This window comes from Dipteris shenzhenensis, chromosome 23, assembly GCF_047967505.1.
Source record: "Dipteris shenzhenensis isolate YYH24624 ecotype China chromosome 23, Dip_SZ_1.0, whole genome shotgun sequence".
Taxonomy (NCBI): domain Eukaryota; kingdom Viridiplantae; phylum Streptophyta; class Polypodiopsida; order Gleicheniales; family Dipteridaceae; genus Dipteris; species Dipteris shenzhenensis.
This window is the reverse complement of record NC_141618.1, coordinates 49,932,143-49,949,760: the sequence shown is the minus strand read 5'-3', so window position 1 is coordinate 49,949,760 and position 17,618 is coordinate 49,932,143. Positions and strand designations below refer to the sequence as shown.

General features: G+C 38.5%; 3 protein-coding genes across 5 annotated transcripts in view; 1 reads left to right on the top strand and 2 right to left on the bottom strand.

Moving 5' to 3' along the window:
- Positions 1-1,598: 1,598 nt before the first annotated feature.
- LOC147887493 (putative thiol methyltransferase 2) lies at positions 1,599-3,378 on the bottom strand. Its single transcript, XM_087394400.1, has 8 exons — positions 3,163-3,378; positions 2,897-3,027; positions 2,684-2,770; positions 2,388-2,488; positions 2,204-2,303; positions 2,070-2,116; positions 1,868-1,946; positions 1,599-1,775 (listed from the first exon to the last, which is right to left on the bottom strand). The coding sequence occupies exons 1-8, from the start codon at positions 3,290-3,292 to the stop codon at positions 1,740-1,742; spliced, it is 711 nt and encodes a 236-aa protein (XP_087250526.1). The 5' UTR covers positions 3,293-3,378; the 3' UTR covers positions 1,599-1,739.
- Positions 3,379-6,579: 3,201 nt separating this feature from the next.
- Positions 6,580-7,540, top strand: LOC147887492 (thiocyanate methyltransferase 1-like). Its single transcript, XM_087394321.1, has 5 exons — positions 6,580-6,599; positions 6,721-6,820; positions 6,908-6,954; positions 7,078-7,156; positions 7,249-7,540. Exons 1-5 carry the CDS (start codon positions 6,580-6,582, stop codon positions 7,333-7,335), a joined length of 333 nt encoding a protein of 110 aa, XP_087250447.1. The 3' UTR covers positions 7,336-7,540.
- Positions 7,541-16,837: 9,297 nt separating this feature from the next.
- Positions 16,838-17,618, bottom strand: part of LOC147887491 (carbon catabolite repressor protein 4 homolog 5-like) — a 41,732-nt gene continuing 40,951 nt past the window's right edge. For 2 of the 3 annotated variants that reach the window (XM_087394784.1, XM_087394785.1), the window contains one exon: positions 16,956-17,539. In XM_087394784.1, coding sequence (XP_087250910.1) covers positions 17,453-17,539 — 87 coding nt within the window. In that variant the 3' untranslated portion in view covers positions 16,956-17,452. Of the gene's footprint in view, positions 16,909-16,955; positions 17,540-17,618 lie in introns of those variants that run through there. The other variant, XR_015543232.1, reaches the window with a different exon arrangement.

Sequence of the window (17,618 nt, the reverse complement as noted above, 5' to 3'; positions counted from 1 at the left end):
CAAGTGATGCATTCGGCTACAAACTTAGCCACATCTTTTCTTATAGTAGGCCAATGGAATTCTCTTGCTATCACTTGTAAAGTGGCAGTCACTCCCCTATGTCCCATATATGGTGGTTGGTGCATTTCCTCCATTACAATTTGTCTAAAGGGTCGAGTGATGCATAATTTCTTTTAATAAAAGAGGTATCCATCATTGCATGAATAGTCCAACATAGGATTCCAATTGTTATTTTCTAATTTGTTCCATATATTGGAGAAGTCTAGATCCCCTTGATAAGAATTCTTCATACCTTCAAAAGGCTGGGTCTCTACAGTAGTGAAAAGGAAGCTGTCACTCGTATAGGTCACATTTGAGCTAAGTGCTGCATCTACATGTTGTTTGGTCTATCTTGCTTACATGCACACATGTCCGAGCATAGGGAGTGTTCATGAAAGACTGTTTGCAAAGTTTTAAATAATTCATTAATTATTAAAAGGCCAATTTTTGTAAGCAGTCATGGGGTATATATGCGTTGCTTCAAATTCGAAAACCATGAAGGTAGTTTCAAGCATCACTTCCAATTCGGAATTATCAAATAAAAGAGAGTATTTCAAAGGTCAAAAGGTTCAAATTTTGGATATGTGGCATGCTCTTGTCTCCAAGTTGCCAAGTGTCGTTGTTGTTTTTTTTCCTTTGTGCATGGTTAATAGGTAATAGATAGATATATTATGTCCAATGTGCTTGATAAAAACCTCATTTTCTATATAGGAATCATAGATCCTAATTCATTCTCCATATGCAAACTCACATTTCCTAGATAGGAACATACTTGGGCTACATAGGAAATACACTTCCCTACATAGCAAACTAAAAATTCATATAAAAACTCGCATTTCCTACATAGCACTATACTTGTACTATATGGGAAATACAATTCACTATATAACAAACTTAAAATCCAATCTATTCTCCATATACAAACTCACATTTACTAGATAGCACAACATAGGTAATTAAATTTGCTATATAAGAAAGGCAAAATCCACTTGATTCTCCATATAAAGGCTCACATTTACTGGATAGCTATATAGCAAATACAATTCTCTAGACAAAGAGGAGAAAATGGCTAGTTCTATCTAGCAAATGTGCATGTATTTCCTAGTTTAGAAGCACTCCACTATATAGAGATTGGTCAAAAGTTCCTTGTGAATTTGTGCCTTTGCTCATGTAAATATTACCTCGTGCTATAGAGTACTCTTGAAAAAGTCTGCGCATATATCTTATTGATGAGGGATTCCCCAAAATAATTTATATGAGTTTGTCTTGTTATTATTGTTTTAGTTTATAACGTTTTAGTTTTTGATTTGTTGAAATAAATGATAACAACAAAAAATATTAGAGTTTTTAAAGTAGATTATTACTTAGTGCTATGATGTGTTCTTAGCATGGTTAGTGCTAAGGTGTGGTCATATTTTGAGGTGGTTTTTATTCATTGTAAGGATGCAATATTTACACAAAGATTGATTAAAATTTTTAGTTAGCTCTTCATTTAATATGAAAAGAAGACGAAAAAACTCCTACTCTCGTGGAAAAGTGAATGGGCATTAAACGATGAAGGCTTAGTGGAGAGCTTCTTATAAAGCATTAGGTCTAACAAAGGATTTAAGAAAGTAAAACCAAAAGTTTCTACGAGAATAGCTCAAGTTATTGGGTGACTGCGAGATGTGATGACAACACTTTCGTATGATAACTTGAGTTCACACTCTCTTCCAGCGACCCACCATCTCCCGTCCCTGTAGCCCATCGAGATGATCAGCCAACCGTCACTCTTCTCGAACTGTCAAGCTTCTGGAAAATAATCACGAAGCCTTTTAACGATACCCACCTTGCGCGAATCAACCGCTAAGTAATTATCCTTGCAGTAGAAGGCTTTGAAGCCCAATGGATGCAGCACCTCCTCATACCTGCAAATTATCATACTTATCGCTTCAGTGTCGAACTGCCTGCAAAGTACTACAGAGGCAAAGGGTGATACAGAACTTGGAACTCGTGAGAACTCGGAATAGCTAGGACATGAATCCACTCACGCTTCTTTTGACACGGCGTATGGAGGACCTCCCTGGTGATCGTCCAGCTGCAAAAGAAGAAGCGCGTCAGGAAACTTGCATCCAGTGACACTCAATTTAGATAGCTTCAAAAGGCGAACAGGGAGTAAACATACTGGAAACATTAGCGTAAGCAGCTCCCCGCCGGGTGCAAGCAGTTCCGCCATACGCTTGCCCCATGCTGGCCTCATAGGCGGTTCCATCGCACAGAAAAACCTGAGGCCAGTACGTACAATTCAGTCACTGTTTTATTATAGCTGGAGAGATACGTTGAGCTCAAGCCAAGGTGAGGAATCTTACGTATAATCGAAAATGAGGTCAAATGCCTCAACATGATCCCATGTATAGAAGTCGGCGTTAAGAAACTCCACCCATTCGCCATTTGGGGAAGCAGCCGCCATCTGTAACGATCGACACCATGCTAAACACTTAGACATCATGCCACTATTCACGTAACGATGCATGGACTGTGATACTGGCTAATGCCGCGAGACTTGGACTGTTCTTACGAGATTAACGTGCTATCAAGTAAATATGCAATTCGCACGACATTCGTGAAATCATGTTTAGGAACATGTAATTGCTGCTCTACGAACCTCGTTGGCACGTTTAAGAGCCTTTTCGGAGATGTCCAAGCCTACAACATGTCGTGTTGGACTTGCAAGGGCCAGTACATCATATCCCTGCCGCATGAAAGAAGAGATTAGACTGAATGCAAAATGTACGCAGCAAAATCATATTTGAATCGAGCTCGAGATACGTTTGTCATGGACAAACAAAAATCTATCGATCGTCCGTTTATTGCTTACCGAACCACACCCAGGAACTAGTGCCCGCCCTTCTGGAAGTGAGCCTTCTTTCGCAAGGTGGGCAATGACCGGAGTTACACCGCCAACGTCCCACGGAGTTACATGTTCTTCCCAGCATTTATCCCAGAAGTCTTTTTGAACAGGCGAGAGAAACAGGTCATGCAACAAGATCAACTGTATTAAACAAAGAATGCGTGCAGCAACGAGATCGAAGAACGACGAGGGTGGCAGTCAGATTACTGGGGTGGGAATAAGTAATCTTATACCCATTGGCTTGCTATTGACGAGCTCTCGAACTTTTGCTTCGGTCTTTGTGAGGTAAGGGAACAATGCGCCTTGGATCTTGTTCCCATGCTCGTCAACGAGGAGGTCAGTTTCGGAAGGAATGGGACCCATATCGATTAGCGAAATGAGAGGAGGAGGATGCAAATTATAAGGAAAAGCAATTGAGCCAAGGAATTCGCATGGAGAAGCGAGGGAGGTGGAGTGGGTATTTGTAGTGGGGAGTGAAGAAGCATGGGTTTGATGAACGGAGGACACGCGTATGAATGCCCACATGCTTGCGTCATTCGTGACGCCCCTTGCCCTTCTATCCAATTAAAATCAAGGTGGTCTTTCCACTTGCAAGTAGAAATTTCTTGCCAGATAGCAACCTCCTCAGTCCTCCGAGCTCTCCAATCTTTTCATGTTAGATTCTTTCTTTGAAAAATCCCACCTAGGTTCTTTCACTCTTTGATTCATGGGATTCTAGCTTCCTTTCTTCTTTGAAAAATCTACATTTTATTGCTTGTCAATTTTAAGGAGCTTGCTAGATCCAATACCCCTTCTTCTAAAGGCACATATTAAGTCCAATCATACAATTTTTGGGTGCAACCCCACACCCTCTTCTTTTTCCATTTTCAAGTGCAAGCCTTTTTTATCCCACTGGACTCTTTTCTTGAACCTTCTCTCTCCTCAAATTCACAAGCCAACATTGAGTCCGTTGTAGTCATAGTTATAAGATAGGCCTCTTGGGTTTCCATACTTTTTCATATGTCATTGACATTCTTAATGACATACTCATTAGCGTAAAAGAAATCCAAATCGAGTGAAGATCAATTGACATAACATTCAATGAGACACCCAAACTTAAGCATTAATGTAGAATGGTAAACAATTAGCACAGGATAAGATTTCCTATATTCTCTGAGAAATTTGAATTCACTAGACTTGATGGAACCCTACGTTAAAGTATAGACATGCCACTCTAATATAACATACTCGAATATGTTTTTGATTGGAATCAAATTATGCAAAACAGTCTCAACAACCATTAGCTTTATGTCTCGTGGACTTCGTACATGGAATGTTTCATATCCCTAGAAGCAGAAAATTCAATATACATAGCTAAACATGAATAGATATACTACAATTAAAAGGACATCATCAATCTGCTAAATATACAAAATTGAAGACATACATCTCCAAGGCAGCTTCACATTTAGTTTCACCAATAACTTCATGGGAATCTCAAAAGGCAAGGAAACGAGGAGCTTGCTATGAAGGGTCGAGGAAGAGACACTACTACACATGGATCCTATTACGACATTTACGTATCGATGTTTAGCGCACGCGGGGTGCTAATCGTCGGTATGAAAAGCGGGTCCCGTAGAGCGTCGCTATATCGCAATGTTAGGCAAATGTCACTATATAGCGACTATTACAAAGGTCGCTATATAGCGACTTATCAGTGTCGCTATATAGCGACACTGATATACTATTTTATAGCGACGTTTTTCAAAGAGATTTTTTACTCGTATAGGCCTTAGAAGTTAGTTTTTTCCAATGATAATTTTTTTTAAATTTTCATACATGTTTGATCTCATAGAGAATAAAAATATGAGAGCATGTACATCAAGCCTTTGAAGCTCATATATTCATGTCCAAGTTTGAGATGAAAAAAATCAATTAAGAGCATTTACGTCAACTGTTTCATCTTGAGCCAAGTCTAAGGCACCAAACAAGTCTATCTCTCACTCTATACCGAGTTGATCTCCTATATCATCATCATACTCTAGCATCGTACATTCACCTAAAAGTACTTGATCATCTTCTTCAATAAAGTGTGGTGATTCTTGATGATCGTTGTCATTTTTCTCAATATCGTGATCTCTATCTTCCTCCCGTGCGATGTTATTATGTGCATCTTCCACTTGGCTCATATTGTGATCTTCATCGTCTTCGCTAAATTCATCAATTGGATCCGGCATTGGTAGTGGCATCTCCATATCCACATCTCTATATTCAAAAATTTGCTTACTTCATGGTGCAACTTGGATCATGTACCACCATCTTGGATCAGAACGATCCGGATGAAAAACCACCTATATTGAAGATGGGTGCCAAATATCGTCAATTATATATATGAAATTATGCTCAAGTACATGTATCAATGGATCTTTAAAAATGAAAGCTTTGATTAATTAAATCATTAGTATGCACTTGCTCACAGTGCTCGGGAAGAACAAAAGTATCACTTTCATCGGTCCAATGTTTGGTGGAGTTTATTGCAAAGAAAACGCTACTATCTTTTCTCACTATTGCATGGGGACCGTTGTAAATAGTTCTAAACCATTTTACATCAAGAATGAAAATACTAAATCATCTGAAATCAACTTGAAAGATGCAAATTATAAGGAAAAGCAATTGAGCCAAGGAATTCACATGGAGAAGCGAGGGAGGTGGAGTGGGTATTTGTAGTGGGGAGTGAAGAAGCATGGGTTTGATGAACGGAGGACACGCGTATGAATGCCTACATGCTTGCATCATTCATGACGCCCCTTGCCCTTCTATCTAATTAAAATCAAGGTGGTCTTTCCACTTGCAAGTAGAAATTTCTTGCCAGATAGCAACCTCCTCAGTCATTCGTGACGCCCCTTGCCCTTCTATCCAATTAAAATCAAGGTGGTCTTTCCACTTGCAAAAATTCATGCATATTTGCTAGATAGAACTAGCCATTTTCTCCTCTTTGTCTAGAGAATTGTATTTGCTATATAGCTATCCAGTAAATGTGAGCCTTTATATGGAAAATCAAGTGGATTTTGCCTTTCTTATATAGCAAATTTAATTACCTATATTGTGCTATCTAGTAAATGTGAGTTTGTATATGGAGAATAGATTGGATTTTAAGTTTGTTATATAGTGAATTGTATTTCCCATATAGTACAAGTATATTGCTATGTAGGAAATGCGAGTTTTTATATGAATTTTTAGTTTGCTATGTAGGGAAGTGTATTTCCTATGTAGCCCGAGTATGTTCCTATCTAGGAAATGTGAGTTTGCATATGGAGAATGAATTAGGATCTATGATTCCTATATAGAAAATGAGGTTTTTATCAAGCACATTGGACATAATATATCTATCTATTACCTATTAACCATGGACAAAGGAAAAAAAACAACAATGACACTTGGTAACTTGGAGACCAAGAGCATGCCAAATATCCAAAATTTGAACCTTTTGACCTTTGAAATACTCTCTTTCATTTGAGAATTCCGAATTGGAAGTGATGCTTGAAACTACGTTCATGGTTTTTGAATTTGAAGCAACACATATATACCCCATGACTGCTTACAAAAATTGGCCTTTTAATAGTTAATGAATTATTTAAAACTTTGCAAACAGTCTTTCATGAACACTCCCTATGCTCGGACATGTGTGCATGTAAGCAAGATAGACCAACAACATGTAGATGCGGCACTTAGCTCAAATGTGACCTATACGAGTGACAGCTTCCTTTTCTTGTATAATAAAACAGTGACTGAATTGTACGTACTGGCCTCAGGTTTTTATGTGCGATGGAATCGCCTATGAGGCCAGCATGGGGCAAGCGTATGGCAGAACTGCTTGCACCCGGCAGGGAGCTGCTTACGCTGATGTTTCCAGTATGTTTACTCCCTGTTCACCTTTTGAAGCTATCTAAATTATGTGTCACTAGATGCAAGTTTCCTGACGCGATTCTTCTTTCGCAGCTGGACGATCACCAGGGAGGTCCTCCATACGCCGTGTCAAAAGAAGCGTGAGTGGATTCATGTCCTAGCTATTCCGAGTTCTCACGAGTTCCAAGTTCTGTAGCACCCTTTGCCTCTGTAGTGCTTTGCAGGCAGTTCAACACTGAAGCGATAAGTATGATAATTTGCAGGTATGAGGAGGTGCTGCATCCATTGGGCTTCAAAGCCTTCTACTGCAAGGATAATTACTTAGCGGTTGATTCGCGCAAGGTGGGTATCGTTAAAGGGCTTTGTGATTATTTTCCAGAAGCTTGACAGTTCGAGAAGATTGACGGTTGGCTGATCATCTTGATGGGCTACAGGGACGGGAGATGGTGGGTCGCTGGAAGAGTGTGAACTCAAGTTATCATATGAAAGTGTTGTCATCACATCTCGCAGTCACCCAATAACTTGAGCTATTCTCGTAGAAACTTTTACCATTTTACAAATGCTTTAAAAGAAGCTCTCCACTAAGTCTTCATCTATCTTGTAATTACAATGTTTAATGCCCATTCACTTTTCCACGAGAGAGTGGCAATACTCTATGAGAGTGCCTAGGAGTTTTTTCTTCTTCTTTTCATATTAAATGAAGAGCTAACTAAAAATTTTAATCAATCTTTGTGTAAATATTGCATCCTTACAATGAATAAAAACCACCTCAAAATATGACCACACCTTAGCACTAACCATGCTAAGAACACATCATAACACTAAGTAGTAATCTACTTTAAAAACTTTAATATTTTTTGTTGTTATCATTTATTTCAACAAATCAAAAACTAAAACATTATAAACTAAAACAATAATAACAAGACAAACTCATACAAATTATTTTGAGGAATCCCTCATCAATAAGATATACGCGCAAACTTTTTTAAGAGTACTCTATAGCACCAGGTAATATTTACATGAGCAAAAGCACAAACATAAGGAACTTTTGACCAATCTCTATAGAGTGGAGTGCTTCTAAACTAGGAAATTCATGCATATTTGCTAGATAGAACTAGCCATTTTCTCCTCTTTGTCTAGAGAATTGTATTTGCTATATAGCTATCCAGTAAATGTGAGCGTTTATATGGAGAATCAAGTGGATTTTGCCTTTCTTATATAGGAATTTTGATTATCTATATTGTGATATCTAGTAAATGTGAGTTTGTATATGGAGAATAGATTGGATTTTAAGTTTGTTATATAGTGAATTGTATTTCCCATATAGTTTAAGTATATTGCAATGTAGGAAATGCGAGTTTTTATATGAATTTTTAGTTTGCTATGTAGGGAAGTGTATTTCCTATGTAGCCCAAGTATGTTCCTATCTAGGAAATGTGAGCTTGCATATGGAGAATGAATTAGGATCTATGATTCCTATATAGAAAATGAGGTTTTTATCAAGCACATTGGACATAATATATCTATCTATTACCTATTAACCATGGACAAAGGAAAAAAAAAAACAACGACACTTGGCAACTTGGAGACCAAGAGCATGCCACATATCCAAAATTTAAGCCTTTGGACCTTTGAAATACTCTCTTTCATTTGAGAATTTTGAATTGGAAGTGATGCTTGAAACTACCTTCATGGTTTTTAAATTTGAAGCAATGCATATATACCTCATGACTGCTTACAAAAATTGGCCTTTTAATAGTTAATGAATTATTTAAAACTTTGCAAACAGTCTTTCATGAACACTCCCTATGCTCGGACATGTGTGCATGTAAGCAAGATAGACCAACAACATGTAGATGCGGCACTTAGCTCAAATGTGACCTATACGAGTGACAGCTTCCTTTTCTTTTCAACATCTCAAGGTTTCCTATATCTTAGACACTAGATATGCCACAATACATTATTCATGACAACTCAATGGGTGTGTGAGGATAATATTTTTAAAAGAAAATAAATATGTGTCATCTATCTTAGACACCAGATATTCCACAATACGTTAGTCATGATACTTAATATATTAATACCTTCATGCACCTAGAGGCATCATATCCGTCCATAAAAATGACTAAGGTTGGATGCATCTATATCCATTTATGACATGAAGGGATAAAACATGGGTTTTGTAAGAGATATAGCTAGATTACATGGGTTTTGTAAGAAATATAACTAGATTCAAGGATGATTCCTTGATGATTCACGTTTAAAACATGCATAATGTGACTTCATATCTAGTGTTGTAATGATTTGCATTTTGAATGAGCATAATGCAACTTCATATGTTAATCCATTAAATGTATAGTGTCATTCAAGTTTGATTTCTTAACCCCCCATTCAATTTTCCTTATATCATAAATAGTCTCAGAGGGTCCAACTTGGGAAATGTAAGCGTACCATGAATGTTCAAAATGTGGGGTATTTTTATTCTTCAAACTTACAGAAATATATTAATGACAGGAGTTATTTTATGCAATATTTTAAAATTAATAGGTAGGGTGCATTTATTCCCCAAGTCCCAGAAGCAAAAAACTTGAATTTTTCATCTTCAAAACACCTAGATAAGCCAAAATGTTGAAATTTTTGTTGAGTTAACATTCATTTTACACCACCACCAAAGACATTGAACTCTTGGGATTCATACTATTGATGATGTGCAATGCTAGTAGTTTTAAGGATGAAACTTTGAACTTGAGTGCCTTCACAAGGTTGTCAAAAATCCTTCGACTCTTTATATATGCATTGCTTCTTTTTTTTTCCCCCCGATCACAAAGTTGAATGGGTTCCAAATATTTATATTCTTTTTCACATGAAAATGGACTAGATAATTTTATTGTCTAGTTAAATATTTGTGTGTGTGTGGAGAGAGAGAGAGAGAGAGAGAGAGAGAGAGAGAGAGAGGGAGGAAGAGAGAGAGAGAAAAAGAGAGAGAGAGAGAGAGAGAGAGAAAGAGAGAGAGAGAGAGAGAGAGAGAGAGAGAGAGAGAGGTACATATGCTAACACATGCACGTGTTTCAATTTAAAGAGATTTCCATTTTCTCCTAGCATAAGGATAGGTCATAAACAATTGGAAGATATCCTATTCTATGGGCTTGAAATCTTTTGCACATCCCATTTCCCTTCAACATCCCAAAATAATAGAATTTGTCTCTAAGATATATTCTTTACTTCAAACATATGTAGAGGTCATTCCAATTTCTATATCTTCCACTCATGAACTATATGGAAGCTTGACCATCCATGCATTATTCAAGCATCCTTGTCATAAACTTACTTGTCACATGCCATAAGTATGCATAAGTACTCTCATGTCTCTATGTGTGTATAAGCACATGTTTGTACACATGGTTTATTAAGGATGAGGCATATTTTTAAAGGGTGAAACTTTTAGTTTTACATGTTGTCAAAGTTTAAGAATTAAATGTTTTTATTTCTCTTCTTCTTAAACTGTACTAGAGTCTATAAGCACATGTTTGTACACATGGTTTATTAAGGATGAGGCATATTTTCAAAGGGTGAAACTTTTAGTTTTACATGCTGTCAAAGTTTAAGAATTAAATGTTTTTATTTCTCTTCTTCTTAAACTGTACTAGAGTCTATGTAGGAGATATCCCAAACCCCCCTGACAATCTTCTCTTCTCCCTAGCCTCTAGATTTGTAGGCAAGCCCTCTCTATTTGTGTGACTTTTTTGTCCATCTGAGGAGCCTTTTTGTCAGCTTGACTTCCTCTCTTGCTCCTCACCTTAATGAAAGGAAGTGTTCCAGCTGCATAGATATAATTCACTCTTTGCTAAAGAATCCAAATGTGAATTCTTTGCATAATGAAATTGAAGAACATACAAAGACGAGGGAGAAGCTATGTAAAGCAAGATTGAAAGCAACCCCTTTGGGAGATAGGCTTACAAGTAGAAAACTTCGCAACATTGCGGAATTGAAAGCAGGAAGTGGAGGATGCAAGTGTCGAGTACAAGTAGCAAGGTGAGATTGTTTAAAATGTGAGATTGCTAAAAGCGTTTACTATTTACAATGCCGGGCTATGTGAATCTTCCTTTGTTAACTCTTATTTATGCATCCGGTTTATAGGAAAGTGTTGGAGCCCCAAAAGGAGAATGTTGATCTGAACGCTCTTCCTGTAAAACAAATGAAAGGTCTATTTTCAACGACTATGGAAAGCAATAAAGTTGATGTAAACTTAATTTAGGAGGCTCTCGATGAGAGTGGAGTTAGCAAGAAAGGTTTTTATTTGATTTTCAATGCAGTGTCATCAACGTTTAAAGACCAGAGGATCAAATGTGTGCTTCTTCCAAATCCTATAGAAGTTTGGAATTTAAGAGGTTCACTCAACAAACAAGTAGATGATTTTATTGGTCAGTGGTTGCATACTGAGGATGTATTTGAAGGTAGTAAGGGGACCACTGTGTATAATCCTTGGAATAATATTTTTGTTGATCTTGAACAATTACAAGAAAAGGATGGTTGAATTCTACAGAATCACATTTGAAGAGTGTCAGGGACGGCTTATATTTGTCATGAAGTTGGATGAATGTGAAATTGTGAAAGAGAAAAAGATTAAAAGAGTGACCATTACACTTATGAATAGGGCACTTGATACATCAATCACACTATAGAAAACTCAAAGCATTTCAGTGTACAATCCAAGAAGCATATTTGGTGGTTTAGAAAAACTAAGCATTTCTTATGGACTGAGCATCAAGATAAATCTGTTACAGCTTTAAAAGAAGCTTTAGTTTGTAGTGTAATATAATGTAATATAGTCACAGGTGGAAATGGGCCCTAAGCTCGTGACTTTCCTTTGAGATAAGCGTCAACTTTCATTTTTCAAATATATTGTTGTTTGATTTCATTTATTATACCTGGATGCTTCAATATAGATCCATTGCCCTCTTCTTGTTCTTTTTTCTGTTTTTTCATCAGTCCGTATAGACTGTTTGATTCTGTACTTCTATTCTGTACAGTTTAGTCTATCTTTTCAGGGTTTTCTGTCATAGTGATTGGGATGGCTAAGAGCATTCATGAGAAGCCTTCTCTCTATTACATCCGTACACCTACCCACAGTACATCCATACTATTCTATATTGTTCCGTATTGCTTATGCAGTCTCTACCTCTGTTTTGTATGCTTGTACTATCTGTACTACTTCTGCGGTCTCTACCTCTATTTTTACGCTTCTGCATTCCTATAGGCCCTGCCAGTCCGTACAGCCTTGACTTCTCTCGTTTCTTCTCTCCGTATAGCTTCTGTCAATCGTACAGCTTCTGTCAGCCCATACTTGCTATTGTTCTCAGCCTCTCTCTCTATTTTCCTTTTGTCTTTCCCTTACAGCATCTCCCTCCTACTTACTCTTTTCATTTTCCCATGGAACTGTTAAGACCTACATGCACAAGAAGCAGAAACAGGACTTGGGTTAGGATGACTCGATGCATGCCTCTCTTGAGACACATGTCGGGATTGAAAGGAATAGGCTCCCATTATTGGACTCATGGTGGAGGTGGATGACATCATTGATCCCGTGTGTGAATACGCCAAGCATGCTATTATTATTTTTTTCCTGGGACGCATGCCTGTTCCAACAGATGTTGGAAATTGGCTCACCAGGACTTTGGGTGGTTGCTTTGTTCAGAAAGTGCATTATGCTACTCAAGGTTTTTTTGAGGTTATTATGACAGATGAATTGCACAAACAGATGCTCCTTGAACACTCCCCTTTGTTTTATGGCAGCAGATGGTGCATGTTTTGCCCTGGTCACCCACCAAGGACTATCAGGCTTTAATTCACTATCGTTGTCTGGTATGGGTGGAAGTGGTTGACTTCCCTCAGTCCTTAGCTTCTCTCTTACCCAAAATTGCAATAGCATTAGGCAAGGTGGTGTGCCCACTGCGGCCAAATGGGAACTCCAACCGATTTTGCATTTTGTGGGATACTAATCATCCCACTCCTGACTCCTATTCTGTTACGGTGAATCATGTGGATATGGGAAGTGCTTTTTACAAGCTCAAGTGGGGCCTGTTTGCAGGTGCATGTTTTGAATGTAAGAAGTTTGGCCACATGGCTTCTCAGTGCCCTCTTGTCATGCATAAAAGGCCTTTGGAAAATATGCCTTCTCAGATGCCTACTAATGAAATGATGGGTCAGTCCGTTCTCAAATAGAAGGGTGTCAAGCCTCTTGCTCTAGCTCAGGAAAAAGGCAAGACACCTGTTGTGCCCAATGGGAATGCCTCTCCCTCTATGCCTTCCACCTCTCAACCCAAAGGGAAAGACAAAACTTTGCAGGAGGTTTGGCAGACTCCCAGGAAAACTGTCGCAGCTAGCCAACCATTCCCTTCTCGCACTTGGAATGTTGCATCCTCGATTGGTCGTAGTACTCCTGAAGAAAATTCAGGCGTGGGCATTACATGGGCAGCTGTGACAGCCAGTCGAACTCTCTTTCCCGAAGAAGATATTGTTGGTTTGCTGTCCACTTCTCAACCAATTGTGATACCTCAAGGCCGAGGTCCGGATCTTGAGGTTGAGATGCAGGCCTGATTTCAATTCTCCCTCTGCTGTACATAATCTATAAATATGTTGTCAAAACTTATATGTTTGACACTTAATGTACATGGTTTGTGTGATGCTTCTAAATGGAAGACAATCTGGGGGTATCTCAACCACTTACAGTTAGATGTGGTAGCTTTGTAGGAACATAATCAGCATGTGTATGATGGACAGCATAGTTGTTTTCACGATTATAATATTTTCTACTTTGGACAGCATTCCTTTTCAGGAGTGGTCTTTCTAATCAGGCATAATCTTCAGCCCTCTGCGGCCTTCAATGTTTCACAAGGCAGATGGATGGTTATGCAATGCATTGTATAGGGTGATATCTTTGAATTTGCATCTGTCTATGCTCCTCAATCCTCTCGTCATAGAGGACAGATTTGGGATGATATGCAGAGGTATCCATGGAGGCAGTATGCTTTTCTTTGTGGTGACTTCAACAATGCTCCTCAGCCAGGGGATAATACATCTAGCCATACACATATGCTAGCCTCTAAGAGGCAAAGCTAATCTAAATTGTTGCTTGAATTCAATTTTGTTGATCTTTGGACATCATCTTATCCTTGGCTTCCTGGGTTTACATTCCAGCACAATGCTCAATCTACATACTTTGTGCATTCTGATCATGCACCTTTCTGTTTGAGGATTTCTTTGCATGACATGCCAGATGATCGACCTCCACACAAAAGGCTCCTCATGGTTAACAAAAGCTATTTGGATCATGATCATTTTAAGGCCATGGTGTATGATGCATGTCAACCTCTTTCACCTCAAAGTTTTTTGATACTGATTATGCCTGGGATGCTTCTCTTGCTCGTATGCAATCAGTTATTTAGGATTATGGCAAAAATTATCTCAAAACATTGAGGGATACGATTGCTCGAGCAAAATCTACTTGTCAGTCTTTGACTGAACTCGATCATTTTCGATCTTTGTCTCTTGAAGAAAGCACATCTTTATCATTGTTTGCAAAGTCATGATCATAGAAAAATTGCCAAATGGGAGACGAGCTCATCAATGAGCTTTCTTGGACAAAGGTTGCTCGTCAAAGGGTTTTTTTAAGAGCTTACATCATAAGCGACAAGCTACCAATATTTGTCGTACTCTTCTTTCTGATGAACATTGGACCTCCTCTCGAGCTCAACTTGCTGCAGCATGTGTTCATCATTTTTCCAGGCAGTTTGGTCAAGCTAATCCTCTTTCTCTGGTAGAATTGGCAGCCCGGACTCAATTACTATAGCATGTTTTTCCTATTGTTTCTCATGCACAAGCTCTTAAGCTTGAATGCCCTTTTACTGAAATAGAATTAACCATTGATGTCCGCTCATGTGGTAAATGGAAATCTCAAGGATGGGATGGCCTTATAATGGAATTTTTTCTTCCACACTAGGATCTTCTCAAGCCCATTTTGCTGCATATGATCAACCATGCTTGAGAACGGCAACATGTGCTAGTTTCTTGGAAAAAAGGGCTAGTAAAGCTTCTTCCCAAAAAGCAAATTTGTGAATCCTTGACTGATTGGAGACCCATTATTCTTATTCTTGTCATTTATAAAATCATCACCAAAATGGTGGTTGATTGCATTAAAGGATACTTGCATGATGGTTTACATCCTACACAATATGGTTTTGTTCCTCGTAGGCATAATACTGATAATATCGCAAATGCTTACGTTGGAATTGAGTATGCTAAATACACAGAGCAAGATGTTATTTTATTGCAAGTTGAGATTGCCAAGGCTTTTGATGTTATTCAATGGGACTTTACCTCTCAGACAATGCATGCTTTGGGATTTGGGCAAAAATTGCAACATATCATATACTGGCTTTATATTGACAGTCAAGCTGCTTATATTCTTTCTATGGATATCTTTGAACCGTGGACTCTTCGTTGCTCAATGCGTCAAGGCTGTCCACTTAGTGTGCTCTTGTATGCTATAGCCACGCATCCCATGCTTCAATACATGGATCATCTCGTAGCTACAGATAAGCTACATGGTTTGAAATTCATGCCAGTAAGCCATTGCTTGCTCAAGCTTATGCAGATGATTCTTTCTTCACTCCACGCAATACAGAGCAAGATCTTTCTAAGCTGATGCAAGCTCTTTCCTTATATGGTTTAGCTACTTGGCTTCATGTCAAAAATCAAAATTGTTGCCTTCGCATTCCAAGGAATGGCACTCTATTTATGGTTATAAACAGCTACTTGTCCTTGGGCGAATACTCTCATGTTTCACTTTCACCGTTAAATATGTAGCTAGCATGATGAAGATGGTTTTGTCCCATTGCATGTTGTATGCCAAATGGGATTCCCCTTGTAGCACTAGTTTACCATTCTAGCTTATTCCACCATAACATTTCGAGCATGAACCGTGCTTGATTCCTTAAATTTCAAGGAGGTATGAGTTAACCTAGCGTACTAATCAACATGTTTCTTGTTACCCACCCTATTTCGTGAAGCTTTCGAACCCTTGCATGACCTTTACACTTAAGCAATCTAGGCAATGCTCCAAGTATAATAGAGAGAACCCCAATGGCAATTAGGTAGAGGCCCCATGCCTCCACAAATCATCTCGAGCTCTTACACAATAGTCAAAATCACAACCAATTATTTGTTAATTCAACAAACACACGGGCAAACCAATTTATCTGGCCGCATGAGTATTGAAGTTTTTGATGTGAAGATCCTACATGAACAGTTACCTCCAAGAGGTAGACTGACTAAATGGATGGATGGATGGACAACATCGTGCACTATCCAATTAGTTATAAAAAGAAGAAACATGTAAGTCATTCGCGCACTAGATCCCAAAGCATCTTGAACAAAATACAAAAAATGGGTGTTGAAATCTAGCTTTTGACGCATACATTCAGTTAGTATGGAAACTAGCAACCAACCTTAGTAGTATTCATGAAAACCTACATGGAAAGTCTAAACAACCTAGTTACTAATCATGATAGTTATAATTGCACGATGAGGAGTTACTTTATACAAGATTTGAAATATTCGTAATTGAGTGTTGGTAAAGTTCACCAAGGATCTCTTGAATGGGTACCTTCATGACATATACTAGGTCTAATTGGAAGCATGTTGAGAGAGAGCTCTTTTATAGATAAGGGTAAAGATTGATGAAAGTGTTTGCTTGACGTTTTCCATGTGCTGCAAGCTGGATAGGGCGTCTTTCAGAAGGAGCTGCCTCAGCAGTGTGGTTTCATTGGCTTTGCATTTTGATTAATACCCAATAAAGGTCTCCCTGATCGGTTAAATCCAGGATGCAAAGACGATGGATGCAATATGTTCAAACTAACATTTCATGAGCCGAAAATTAGAAATTCTGATCCATAGAAACATATTCCGAAGGTTGAAGCAATCGTTGTAACAGCCAGAATTCAGGTACTATAATGAAGCTTGTGTGGAAAAAATATAAGAGAAGAGAGTGAACAAAAACGTCCTCTACCACTCACAATGGCATGGATCATCTTCATCTGCAAAAGTTAAAGAAGAAAGATAAAAAGATTTGGGGAAAAAAAATGAGGGGAAATTGGGGAAAGGGGGGTGCAGAGAGTGCTTCTTTGGTTTGCGAATTTCACCAGTTCCGGATATGCATGCATAACTACCTCCAAACGTTGTTCCCTCCAAAGCAGAAAAGACTGCTTTCCAGAACGGGACAACTGTGATTCCAGGACTGCCTCTAAATTGATCGCCAGGCAAGACAATTGGTCATGGACACATAGACTTTCTCCTAAAAATCCATTAGCTCCACTTTATGATTGCCCTTAGTGCACGGCTCCCTTACAAAATCAACATTGTCAAACATCGAGTTAAGAGCTCATGCATCTCAAAGACACCTTCTAGCAATTATTGTTTGTACACCCAACCACATCCCCCCTCCCCCCTTCCCCTCTCTGTTTTTTCTGCAGGGGGGTACAAGCCAGCCAGCACACCACAGTTGCAGCTTCAGGCAAACAATTTCTTTGGGAAAAAAAAAGAAGCTGACTCTTTGATCAGATATAGCAAGAGAAGTCGTAATTATGTATCAGGCTTGTCTGCCAATTCTGTTTGCCGTGGGATGAACGCCAATTCACAGGCTATAGCCAAATGATCACTGCCCCATACCTGTTCAAGCATGACATGCAAAAACATTAAAAGAAAACACACGTCATCAATGCAAAACAAGGGCATACATTGTTTGACA